Genomic DNA, 13,100 nt, shown 5'->3' with positions numbered 1-13,100 from the left:
TCTGCTTCGGGCACAACACTGAGGGCACGGGCCTGTCCCACCGTCTGCCCGGACAACACATTTAGCCTCTTCCAGCCTCATTTCCTTCCTCTGTCAACTAGAAGCACCAATTCATACTGTGCCTACCCAAAATGGCAAGTTTTCTGTGAGAATCGGATGACATCATAGCTGCAAAAAAGGCTTTTGAAGCTGGAAAAGAGCTCTACATATGCAAGAGATTGTTGTTATTATAACATTAATTCAACAACATTCCCCCAGGAGCTGCTCTGTGCCAGGCATTTGTGGGAAACCCTGGGGATGTGGAGACTTACAAAAGAGACCAAGAGCCGGCCCAAGAGCCAGCACAGGCTGATAGGAGAAGACAGAGCAGCTACACCATGTGGGGGGACAAGTGCTTAGTCAGAGGGAAGCACCAGGGCTGTGGGAGTCTAAGTGGGGGAACTAATTCAGGTGGAGGGGTCTCAGGGAAGACTTCCTGGAGGAGGTAAGATCTTAGCCAAAACCTGAAGGTTGGAAAGGAGTGGGAGGCTGAGGGAACAGCATATGCAGAAGTGCAGAAGCATAAAAAGTATGACATTCTGGAAAGAGCAGTGTGGCTGGACATAATATGGCTTATGGAAAAGTGGTCAGTCTTGCAGTGTAGATCACATACCCCATTTGCTCTTTTAACTGCCAGTGATCCCTATAACTGGGGAGGGTGCTGCATGCCCCAACCTCCAAGAAGGTGACTCCACCAGACACCCCATGGATGATGGAGCAAGCAGCATGGCCTGCTTTACAGGCTAAGGGCAGCACAGCATTACAGGAAGGGAAGTCCAGAGATGGTTGGGGCCGTGCTTCATAGAGCATATAGGGGGGCCTCCCACCAAGCCTTTGTCTACTCTGGGCCTCTTCCTCCATTGCAATACCCCCGACCTAGGGTACCCCAAAACTAAGACTGGAGAATGGATCCCTGGGAAACTCAGGGAAAGAACCTACTATTTATAGAGCTACTACTGTGTGCTGGGTACTTTATCATTATCCCCTTTAAATCTTTACAACAATCCTCTGAGGTTGGGATTCATGGTCCCATTTCACAGATGAAGGTCAAAGAGGTTAAAGTCAGACGCCCTGGCTCACTCATGGAATGGCTGCTTTGGGTTCAGGTCAATGTTGGTGTCGGGTGGGCCAGGTTTGAATTACTGGCCCGCAGCTTCCCACTGGTGCCTTTGAGCCAGTTACCACTTCTCTAAGCCTGGGCTTTGCCATTTGTCAATGAGGATAAGGACAGAGCCGCCACCTCTGCAGGTTGCTGGAAGGTCACACTGCGAAACGCACCTGAAGCATGTAGCACATGGTACCCACTGCGCGGTAGCTGCGTGATCATCTTAGGCCATGCCCAACCTCCCACATGTCCCCAGGCACCCATTTCCCCAAGGCTGGGACTAGGGTTGAGTTAAATCTGAAATCTCTCCCCATTCATCGGGGGAGTGAAGACACATTTGTATGCCAAACAAGCTTCCCAGTTTGCTCCGATTCCAAGACACTAATCCTCTCCAGCTCAGCTGAGATTCCAGGGAGACCCGGCCCTAACACCCACTGGGCATCTTAGAAATGCCCCAGTACCCACGTCAGCCCCTCTGTGCCAGTGGAAGGGGCAGATTCAGCTTTGGCAGCCCAGAGAAAGCACCCAGGGCCTTTCCCAAGGTCTCCATGGAAAAGCAAAGGGGCAGAAGAAGCTCCAGACAAGACCTCAACTTTTCTGCACCCCAGTTGCTTCACAATTTCAGGAGGTTATGTGAGCCCATTGAAATCTATGGAGAGCTTATTCACTTCCCCCTTCAAAAGATATTTATTTAGAAACAGTTCTAAACTGTTTGGAAGCAATGTAGTTATTTTAGGATATTTGTTTTTCCTATTCCTTTGTTTGGTTTGAAGTATTTTTTTTTAATTTTTGATAAAGTTTAAAAACATACTAATTAAAAAAAAAAAAACAGTTCTAGATGCTAAGGATTAGCAATGATCAAGAGGGACACTGTCCCTACCCTCAGGAAGCTTCCATCCTCTGTCCTCAGTTTCCCCATCTGTCTAAAGGAGATTATAATGGTGTCTACCTCTAAGAGTTGTTGTGAGGATTAAATAAATTAATATAAGAAAAGAGTTTAGAACAGGGCCCAGCATTTAAGTGCCCTATGAATGTTTCTTGTTTTCAGTAGTAGTAGGTATTCTTTACTGGGTTATAATGATTAGATGAGGTAATATATGCACACACCCAGAATGTGTACAGCCCAAATTAAAACATGAAAAAAGAAGGCAACTATTTCCCCTCATTTTAGCAGCTATAATCAGCCCATTTTAAAGAGGAGGGAACTCAGGCATGAGAAGCTAAGTGACAAGCCGAAAATTTCACTTTGCTTAGTGGTAAAGGCTCTTAAGCACACTCTAATCCAAGATTTCTCAAGCTTCGCACGTTGCCATTTGGGGCTGGATAATTCTCGTTTTGGAGGCTGGCCTGCACATTGTAGGACTCTGACCTCTAGATGCCGGTAACAGCACCCACCCCACCCCCACCCACTACATTGTGACAACCAATATCTCCAGATGTGGTCGAATGTCCCCTGGGGGGCAAAATCGCCCCTGTTGAGAACCATGGCTCTAAACTGCCCTTCAAGCTCGTATTTCAAGAATCCCCAGGATTTTGCCCTACGCCCCTTTCCCTCCACCCTGGCACCACCAAAATACTTTGTTCAACCACCCCAGACTCAGTCTTCCACACTGGCTATTTCCAGACTTAGGACAAGACACTCAAATTCTCTGGGCCTCGGTTTCTTCATCTGTGAATTGGGGACAATATATAGTGTCTCTGAACCATAGGACTGCTGTGAAAATTAAATAAGAAAACATATGCAGAACACTTAGCACTATGGTGTGAGGTAAGGCTATTATTAAAATAAAAATAATTTTAATAAACAATAATACTGATAATGATGACACTGTGCAGGCACATAATGCTTATGGTTGCAATGGTTATTCCCTCCCATGACCTCACTGGGTTTGATCAGCAGTCCCCGGCTCACGCAGAGCAGGAATCGCCATCCCAGGGTTACAGATGAGGACGGGAGGTTCCTAGGCGACAGGAGGGAGGGCCGCAGGTCCCGGACTCCTAACTCAGTGCTCTCTCCGTCCTCAGGGATCCTTGAACCAGGTGAAGGCAGGAGGAGGTGGGAAGCTCCCTCCCCCAAGTACCCCTGGGCCCTAACATTTGAACTTCTTGGACCGGGAGGAAGAGGGGCTGCAGAAAATCAGGATGTGAAAAAGCAGCGGGGTCAGGGAGGGCGGAGGCAGGCGGGGGCGGCCTCCGGGGAGGCCGCCAGACAAGCAGTAAATAATTCACACCGATGAACTGGAGATAACAGCGGCTTCGTGGAGGATTGAGTTCAGGTCGGAGGAAGCTCAGGCGCCTCCTGCAAGGGACTTGTGGGCGCCCCGGTGTGCGAGGGGAGAATGAGGGGCTCCCTCTGCCCGGAAAACACGGCCCAGGTGCGGGCCGGGTGCCACTGCCTGTCGGCGGCGGGAGCTCCCCGGAACTACCCCCCGGGGCAGCCGGCCTGGGCCCGCCGCCTCCGCCCAGCCGTCCCCATGGCAACCGGCGGGCCTGGTGCAGGGTTCACGGCCAACCGGATCCCGGGCTTCCCCGCCTCCTCCGCGGAGGTCGGCGTCTGAGGCCCAGAACCCTGAGTTCTCAGAGCTCCCAGAAGTGGTAGAAAATGGTCTTCTCCGATCCCTCCTTGTATTGGAGCAGCTGAGGCCATGGACTCCGAAACCAGCCTGCCCGAATTTCGGTCCTAGCTCCACCACTTTCTAGCTGTGGGACCTTAAGCAGTCGCCTTCAACTCTCTGTGCCTCGGTTTCCCTTCTCTGTAAAATGGGGATAATAATAGTGACTACTTCATAGGATTGTTGTGAAAATTACGTGAATTAATGTAAAGAGTGTGCAAGTTCCTGACTTACAGTGAGCACCGTGTAAATATTATTTTCTGTATTGGGAAACTGAGTCCCAGAGAAGCGAAATGCTTGCCCAAGTTACCGTCACACAGAGAATGACTGGCAGATTTGGGATTGGAATGCAGGAGCCAGTCCTTTCTAGGACACCATCTGTGGAAGCTGGCCACATGCTGCTTCCGGTCTGCCTGCCCCACCCCACCCCCTTTCCCCCAGTTCTTGAGGCCTCACTGACATTGCACTGCCATTGACCAGGTGGTGAGGCCCCTGAAAGCAGCAAGAGGCCTTGCCCAAACCCTCAGGCGCCTTTCAGATGAGTTGTTGAATGAATATGGATTTAATTAGTTAATTTTCTCTACTCCCAAACCCTGCCCCAGCAAGCTCTTGAAGCTCTGAGCTACCCAGCTCTCTGCTTCACACTATACCTCTTATTCTGACAACTTCCAGTCACCACCGCCTGCCCCACCCGTCTCACCCCACTGCATCATCATTTTGTTAGGATTTCCCATGGCACATTTCCCAGCTCCTCCTTCTCCCATCAGCCTGTCCTTCTTCACTTCCCTCCCCCTTTAGTGAACCTTTGTCCTCAAAACAGCTGTTTCTGAGTCCAGGATCCTCCTCCAGGCCAATGGTGCACACTTCTCCTGGGTTAAGGACAAACCCTCCAAGGCGAGGATCAAGTTAAGCCAGGTTCTCATTCTGGAACCGGGGGCAAGTGGATGGAAGCCAGTGCTGACAAGGTGGGTGTGGGAGGCACTCACAGCTATCATTCTGGATCTCTTGGTCCCAGTTGGGCGGCAGCTGGGGCCTACAATCATAAGCTCTCTGTCCCCTGGGGCCACCCCGTGAGCTCCGGCCCAGCTGCCAGGTTCCCTCAGAAACGGCCCAGTCCCCGTGGATTTATGTTTGCATATGCTTTGGAAGAATCTCTGTTGCTGGAAAAATGACAACCTTTTTTTCCCCTTTTCCTTCCCTCCAATAGGCAGATTTTATAAACCAGAGCAGCTGCCTGAAGGTTTCCAAAGAAAATCCTGCACAGTTTCTAACCAGGGCGACAGTTCCCCTCCACAGGAAGTTGCTTTGATTAAATTGCTTTTTTTTTTTTAATCTCTTTTTTTTTGGTAAGGCTCCACCTATCGGCCATCAGGCAGCACCTGGGGCATTGTGGGCATTTTTGTTTTTCCCTAGTTTGCCTGGAATTTGTGATTGCATCTAAACCACAATGGGCTGTTGCCCAACACAGGGGCAAAGGTGGAGCTGCTGGAAAGTGAGTCATTGAAATCGCCTGTGCAGAAGAATTCCAAATAATTTGTGAAACTACTCCCCCGCCTCAAGGAGGTGGAGCGTAACTCCCTGCCCCTTAAGTGTGGGCTGCATGTAATGATTTCCTTCCGAAGAGGACCGTATGGAAAGAACAAGGAAAATATAACTTTGCAGTAGATAAACCTACCAGACGGTCCCTCAGCCGGGTGATCAAGGTCAGTATCACAATGACAAGTCACAATGATAGCATGTGACATGATGGGACAAGAATGGCACCTCAACTCTGTGGTCTTCTTCCCAAGACCCATAACCCACGTTGAACCATGAAAAACATCAAACAAAACCCCTACAAAATACCTGAGCAGTACTCCATCAAAAACAAGAATATCTGAGAAAGTATCCCAGCCAAGAGGATTCTAAGGAGACATGACAACTGTTTGTAATGCGGTGTCCTGGATGGCGTCCTGAAACTGAAAGAGGACGTTAGATAAAAATTAATGAAATCAGAATAAACTCTGGAGTTTACCAACATTGGTTCCTTAATTGTGAAATAGGCACCATAGTAATGTAATAGGAGAAACTGGGTAAGGGTCATATGGCAACTGTACTTACTATCTTTGCAAATTTTCTGTTAATCTAAAATAAATGTTTATTTATTAAAACAAGTGGATCACACATTTGAGTTTCAGGCAGTTAGTTCCCTAGTGCCTTGATTCTCTACTTTTTGCCAGTACCAAGAATCTGAGCTGCTGACTTTTGGGGTATCCAAGCCCTAAGCCCTGAATCTCATTTCTATGGGAACTATCATCATTTTTAAGGCCTGGACAAACTCCCATTTTGTTCAACATTGTATACCCAGTTAGCTTTGCACAGTATCTGGCACGTAGGAGGGCTAAAATAGTTGTCGAATGAAACTCCAGGAAGTATTGAAGGAGGTAAGGCCAGCAGAGAACTTCCCAGGGCAAGAAGTTCAGAACCTTCCAGTCTGAGTGGCAGATCTATTACTTCCATCTGGGGAGGGGAGGCTTTGGGCAATCTGGTTAGAGGGGGTAGGAGACTTCTCTCAATGCTGCCTTTGAATCACATGGGGGAGTGCTTTAGAGAGCTGATGGAGATAATGAGAGGCAGGCAGACTCCCCCAAATCACCACCCCCTAATCCTCCAGTGCCCCTGAAGTCCCTCAGGTTGTCAGCTCTTGGCTGCCAAAAACATCTGCAAAGAAGCTTCATGCAACACAAACTGTTTGCTAGGTCTTGAAAGTCCGTTACCGAACACATAGTAGGCACTTCATATGTGTCCATATTGATGGCTACCATTTATTATGCACAGACCCTGTGCTGGGGAAGGGTGGGGGGACATTTCTTAATTAATTATTGGAGGGGGTCAGTTATCATCATCCCCGTTTTGCAGAAGAGAAAATGGAAGCCAAAGAGCTTGAGAAACCAGCCCCAAGTCACACCTAGAAAGGACAGGAGAGAGGTTTCAAATCCAAGTCATCTATGTCCCAAACTCATGCTCTTAACTCTTGCCCCAGCCCTCCCTAATGCCTGCCACCCCCCACCCCACCCCACCCCCACCCTCCAAGACAGCGCCTCCCCACTGAGGAGAGAAGCCTGTGAATCCTGCTGCCTGCCCTGCAGAGGCAGCTCCCCACTCACTCCTTCATCTGCAGTCTCCAGACGGCAGTAATTTTCAAGTCTCTTTCTTTTAAAACTTAATTTGCCAATTTCCCCCTTGGAGGTGCTTTTTGATATTCTTTCAGGCTGTCAGCCTGGACAGGCCACGGAAGCAGAATCCAGGGAGAAGCATGCTTATTACAAGCCTTCAATTAGTTAAGTTTGAATAATGTGGCTGTGAACGCTGCAATCGATGCTTGGAGGCTCATAGACACCCCCCTCCACCTCAGAAGTTTAATAGCCTTTTCCATATTTATTGCTATCTAACCAGATACTTAAATATATCCTGCACTTGGTATAATTTGATATCTGCCCAGTCCCCAAAGCGCCTTCCCGACAAACGTTTATGCAATGGTATAGTATATCTAAAAGATTTATATTACCTTGGGCTGAATGGAGTTCTCAGGAAACGCACAGTCCATCTTCCTAAGCAGAGGACCCTGCATTTCTCCGATGGGGCAACCTCCAGCAGAAACGTTTTCATACATCACATTATAAAATGGACCTGGAGCCTTGGCTGGGGGCTCCTGTGTTCCCTCCTTCATAGCAGAGGGCAGCTCCAGGCCTCAGCTGACCACATCCAAGCCCTGCCTCCCATCTGACCCTTACCCAGTTATCTGTTGTGCAGAACAGCCAGAGAAGGCAGAGCCTCAAAACAAAAAGAAACAACAAAAGGACCTTTAAGACTAAAGGACAATGGCTACAGCTGGACCTGGGCCTGAGCCTGACGTCAGATGACTCTGTCTCCCATCATCCTGGAGTGTGGGCTCTGGGTTCGAGTCCTCCCTCAGCAACTTTCTAGCTGAGTGACCTTCTGCAAGTTACTTAACCTCTCGGAGCCCTGTTTTCTCCTCTTTCTCCAGGGTAATAGTAGCACCTACTTCCTAGAGCTATTGTCAGCACTGACTGAGTCTGGCAAACAGTCAGAGTTCAGTTAATGTGGGTGTTACACGGTCCTTTTAGCCTCTCTGGGAGATCTCCTTACCTACTAAAAAGAGTTAATCGCTGTGGGTTTCCAGGGTTGCTGAAACAATTATGTGAGAGAATGGAAGGGAAAACAGGTTGTAATTGCACAGTGCTTTGATCACGTAAGTGGTAATTACTCTGGGTGCGGACAGAAAACTTGCCTTCTGAAAGAATCTTTTCACATGGCCCCCACTACTCTTGGCAGGTTGATGTCCAAACAGAAGGGGGCCTTGCCCCTCACCCTCCAAATGGCATCCCTCCTGGGGCCCATCTGTCTCACAGGGGTAAAAAGACAAGGGGCAGCTGGTCTCCACAGAGCCTAAAGGGCCATTGGCTCTGAAGCCCCAGGATTCCCTGGGGTCATAAGAGAAGAGAGCCAGGTTAGGGAAGAGGGTCCCACGTCTGGGAAAATCAAGCAGGCATCCCCCATTGCCCGGGTGGCAGCTCCGGCTTGCCTGCCATTCTTCATAATGACCGATAGGATGATGAGCTCTCTGCTGAGACCTTCTGTGAGGCTCTGGGACCTCCACAGCCTGGGAAGAGGGCTGAGATGTCACCCCTCCCCCCACAGGCCCTCCGGAGCCCCTCTTCCTCCCTCTTCCTGGGGCCTGTCTTACCTGATGTCTGAGTCACAATCCGGCTCCTGTCACAGTGAGCTGTGTTGTGACTCTCTGGCTGACAGTTTTACAACAAACACATTAAAAGCTCCTGGCTCTGGGGGCTCCTGGATGTGTAACAGGCTGGAAGAAAAACCTCTTCCGGCCTTTCACCAAATGAAGGCCTTTTCCCAATACCTCTCCCCCAGGAGTCTGTTCCACCACTATTATTTGCCCCCAGCCTACCAAGTGCCTAGACATTTTCTTTACGGGGCTTTCCAAGAGGAAGGCTGCTGAGTGAGGATGCCTGAGAACTCCTGGGCTGTGGGTCCCCGAAATTCCAGGGACCAGGGAACTCTGGAAGATGAAGGTGCTGGGGGGAGACTCATCCTGCCTTTGAGAGCTGGTGACCCTTGGTGGGGGGCTCTTTGGGGCTATAGTGACCTGAGATTGATTCCTACTATGTGGTGCATGTGGTGTTCATCCTGTGTTATCTACCACTTTACAGATTTGGAAACTGAGGCTTAAAGAAGTGAAGGGACTTGCCCAAGTCTGCAGAGATAGGAAGTAAAGAAGCTGGGATTTGAATCCAAAGCTGTCAGCCTCCAAAGGCCGCTCTTAGAAGGCTGGCAGCCTCCCAACCCATCGTCCCTCCTTCCCTACCCCACCAGGGGATGGCAGAAACCTCAGGGAAGCAGGGAGACCCCAAGGCGAATGTACAATTGAGTGAATCGCACTTCGGGGATGCTCTTGCCAGTCCAACCTGTCTTTTCCACCATCTGAGCCCACCCCACAGTGCCCTCCACACCACCTTTTTGCCTCCCAGACTTAAGTCACCCATTCCCTCCTTCTTGTCTATACCCAGCAGGCAAATAGCAAGTCCTGGGCACCAAAGCAGAGAAAAGAGAGGAGTGAGACACAGGAAGAGTTCCTTTATTGTACATTGGGGAAATAGCCCTGTGTGCTGGTTAAAGGTGCAACATACAGAATATCGAATTAAGAAAAGAGGGAACAGGGGTCCGAAGGGAAGGGAAACCTCTTGAGGTCTAAAGTTGCAAACAAACAAACAAACAAAAAAAAAAAAAAACAGTAAAAGATTTCCTCACGCAAGAGGCATTTTTGCAAATACCATGCAAAATAGGCAGCTGGTGTGCCTTAAGAGAATCCCTAAAAATAACAGAAAAGACACTCCAAGCATTCCTTTACGTGGACTCAGAGCACAGGGAAAAGAAAAGAAACCAAGATGCCTTTTGGCATTTCAAGATATTTGGCACTCTTGTGATTACATTTTTTGTACAGTCCATTAAAGAGAATAAACTGACACGATATTAGAGGGGATAAAACAGGCTGCTCACACAAACAGACTGCAGGGGGTGGGTAGAAAAAGCTCAAGCATTTTTTTGTGGGTTTTTTTTTTTTTTTTTTGACATACAAAATGTGTCCATTTGCATTAACTTGGGCAAATAGCTTGCAGCAACAAAGAAACACAAGCTTTACAATTCCATTTTTAAATAAAAACAAGGTTCCTTTCTACAGTGTCATTCCTTAGAAAAGTTCCTTTTTTGCTTTAAACACATTCCTGATAACCTCAAAAGATGATCAAAATAAAACAATATCTATAGAGATCATTTTCTGATATTTTCGTACATCCAAGGATAACAACATAAAAAATAAAACTGGACAGCATTTCACATCCAAGTGCACAGAATCATTTTTGCAAGATTAAATAATGTAAACATTGGGAACAGCCAAATCAGCAAAGAATGCCAACACCTCAAAACCCCGGGTGTCGTTGCTTTATTATTTAAGTGGTTCAAAATCCAGATCTATAATTGCGCAATGTTCACTGTATATAAAAAGAAATGGATATTAATCTCAACAAATAGCTGCAACTGAGACTTGTTTTTTATTTCTTTATATGTGTGTATACAGTGATTTTTTATTTTTTAAATTTTATTTATTTATTTATTTTTATTTTTGCAGAGGAACCCAGAACCTTCTCCTCCTCCTCCTTCTCACGCCTCATCCGTCTCCCGGCCTGATACGAGACACAGGTTGATTTCATCGTGGGTAGCAAGCTAGTAATAAATTTCAAAGTGCCTTCTCTTTTCATGCTCTTTTTGCCAATAAGGTTTATCGCCGCTCTTATTCTCTCTCTTAACTCATTGTCTTTGGGGGAGTTAGACACCAGGAGGTGCCTTGTCTGTCATATTTTTCAGCACGTCATCAATTCTATCATCTTCAATAACAACTGTAAAAAATGGGGAGAAAAAAAAGAGGTAAGCGCTCTTGGGCCTCGCCAGCGGTGCCCGACACTTCGCGTTACGCCCTGTCGCGGGGGGTGGGGGGTGGTGAAGGAGGAGGTCTCCCTGAGCCCTGAAACAACACCATCTTCCTCTGTCCCTGCCAGGGTCCCTTCGCTTCGTTCCTCTGAACCCCACCCCGCAGGCTGCACCCAGCTCGATTCCGAGAAAAGCAAGTGGAGAGGTAGCAAAACCCCACAGCCCATGCTGCAACCAGGGCGCTCTCTGGCCGCGTCTTACCCTCAGGGCGCATTTATTTGGAAAGAAGGCTCCGCGGCAGGAAAGGAACCGGTGGAGGAGGAGCCGAGGCCTCCCGGTCTGGGACCCCTGGGGATAATCCGAGTTCGGTGCGGGTAGCCAAGGCTAGGTGCGGAGGTGCGGGGAGCCAGGAGGGGACGCCGGGGCGGGTTCCCATAGCACGCAGCCGGGCGAGAGCTCCGGCGACCCCTCCAGCGCGCCCTCCCGCGTACTCGGTCTCTCCGCACTCCTCGCCGCTCCAGAGGTCACAGCCTGCCTGCATCTGCCCCTCGCCCTCTCTTCCGCCGCTCTCACCGTCTGTACTTGGCCTCGCCTTTCTCAGTCCTTTCATCCTTCTCTCCTTGAGACGGTCGCCTGTCGAGATCTGAGTATCTCTCTGAGGGTGTCGGTCGCCCTCTGTTTCAGCTGCTTCTCTGCCTCCCCAGACTTGTCTCACCAGCTCGCTGCCTCTCTGTCTCTGGCTCCCGCTGGAGCTTTGTTTCAGTCTCTCTGCCTCTCTCCGTCTCCCGCACCGCCCCCCACCCCCACCCCGCCCTCCATCTCTGCGTCTCTGTCTCTCAGGGTAGCTGTCGGTCTCCCTCATTGTTCCCGCGCCTCCTGGAAATCCTCTCGGAGCCTCTCTACGTCTCAGTCTCTCCTGGGCTTTTCCAGGTCGCGCGCCGAGCGCCTGAGATTGGCATCCCCCCACCCCTTCCATGTAACAATAAAAAGCCGCCGTGACCCGAGCGCCCCTCGCCTTCCCCGCAGGAATGGGGTCTTCTTCCTGCATTTCCCACGCCGTCCCTTGGGGAGCTCTGGGACACCCCTCCCCCAGGGTTGCAGAACGAGAGTATCTGCGACCACACTGCGCAAAAAGGGGTGGGGGACAGAAATCAAAAAGCAAGCAAACTTTGCCGCGGGGTGGTGACCCGGGTATAACCCTCGAACCCCCGGTGCAACCAGAAGCCGCCACGCCCCCGCGTTGACCCCACCGGGGATCTCCACCACCATCCCCGGGCCGGGGGGAGGGGTTCCAGCGGCTCGCCGGAACCGGACCCGCAGTGCGGGATCCCCCAGTTCTGCGGGATTGGATTCTACTGGGTCGGTAAGGGCTTCCTGGAGAGGCAGCTCCCCGCAAACCTAGGCCAAGCCGCAGAGCCGAGGGAGGGGATCCGGAACTCACCCCTCTTGCTCCGGCCGATCTGGCCCAGCTTGGGCGGCCGCTTGTTCTGGCCAGAGCCGAAGAAGTTGTTGGTGTCCTGCAGGCGGCACGAGAAGATCTGGCCCACGTCGCCGCCGTCGCCGTAAGGGCTCAGCTTCTCGTCGCCGTAGGGCAGCACCTCCGACATGGTCGCGTCCGGGGGCTCCGCGGCGGCGCCTCCTCCTCCCGCGTCCCCGCCCGCGGCGGACAGGGTCAGCGGCGCTGGGGCCGGGGGCGGCCGGCCGGGGACGGCCCACGGGCTGCTGCGGCGGTGGCTCCGGCGGAAGGCCGGGGGGCACCGCTAGGACCAGAGAGCGCCGCCCGCCCGAGGCACCCGGCGAGCGCCCGCGGCTGCGCTGCGCTGCGCTGCGCTCGGGCTCGGCGCGCGAGTGGCTGCTGTTCCGGCAGAGGCGAGCAGGACTCACATCCTCGGCGCGTTTGGGCGCTGGGCGGGGGCCGGGCCGGGAGGGGCCGCGAGCTGGGAGGGAGGAGGGGGGTCCCTGCGAGCCTGGAGGGCGAGGGACCGAGGGCGGCGCACCCCGGGGAGCCGGGTGCGGGTGGCGGCGGCGCGGGCGCGGGGAGGCTGTCTGGGGAGCTGTGAGCCGCTGGGCTGCGAGGGGCGGAGGGGGAGGGGAGGGGGAACCGACAGCGAGGGAGGGGGGAACCGAGAAGGAGGGAGGGGAGAGAGAAACCAAGAGGGAGACAGGGAGAAACACAGAGACAGAAAGAGAGAGGCAGGCAGGGGGGACGATAGGAAGAGAAGAGAAGGGGAGAGCGGAAGGAGAGAGGGAGAAAGACGAAAAGGGGTGGGGGAAGAGGCTGGAACTGGAGCAGAGCGGCAGAGGGGAAAGCGAGAGCAGGAGGGAAAGGAACGAGA

General features: G+C 51.4%; 1 protein-coding gene and 1 long non-coding RNA gene across 6 annotated transcripts; both read right to left on the bottom strand.

The window, feature by feature from the left end:
• Window positions 1-2,979: 2,979 nt before the first annotated feature.
• LOC119527843 lies at window positions 2,980-7,687 on the bottom strand. Of its 2 annotated transcripts, none has more exons than XR_005215484.1 (3): window positions 7,304-7,687; window positions 5,602-6,703; window positions 2,980-3,897 (listed from the first exon to the last, which is right to left on the bottom strand). It is a non-coding gene; the product is annotated as an uncharacterized LOC119527843 (long non-coding RNA). The 2 variants fall into 2 exon arrangements; XR_005215485.1 differs by having other exon boundaries at window positions 5,602-5,714.
• Window positions 7,688-9,858: 2,171 nt separating this feature from the next.
• CAMK2N1 (calcium/calmodulin dependent protein kinase II inhibitor 1) lies at window positions 9,859-12,842 on the bottom strand. Of its 4 annotated transcripts, XM_037828315.1 has the most exons (4): window positions 12,206-12,399; window positions 11,338-11,397; window positions 11,026-11,112; window positions 9,859-10,733 (listed from the first exon to the last, which is right to left on the bottom strand). In XM_037828315.1, exons 1-3 carry the CDS (start codon window positions 12,369-12,371, stop codon window positions 11,039-11,041), a joined length of 300 nt encoding a protein of 99 aa, XP_037684243.1. In that variant the 5' UTR covers window positions 12,372-12,399; the 3' UTR covers window positions 9,859-10,733; window positions 11,026-11,038. The 4 variants fall into 4 exon arrangements, with proteins under 4 accessions (XP_037684243.1, XP_037684245.1, XP_037684244.1 ...); XM_037828317.1 differs by lacking the exon at window positions 11,338-11,397 and having other exon boundaries at window positions 12,206-12,842; XM_037828316.1 differs by lacking the exon at window positions 11,026-11,112 and having other exon boundaries at window positions 9,864-10,733; window positions 12,206-12,842.
• Window positions 12,843-13,100: the final 258 nt, after the last annotated feature.

Source organism: Choloepus didactylus, chromosome 2 (assembly GCF_015220235.1).
Source record: "Choloepus didactylus isolate mChoDid1 chromosome 2, mChoDid1.pri, whole genome shotgun sequence".
Taxonomy (NCBI): domain Eukaryota; kingdom Metazoa; phylum Chordata; class Mammalia; order Pilosa; family Megalonychidae; genus Choloepus; species Choloepus didactylus.
The sequence above is the reverse complement of the archived record's forward strand: the minus strand, read 5'-3'. Positions and strand labels throughout refer to the sequence as shown.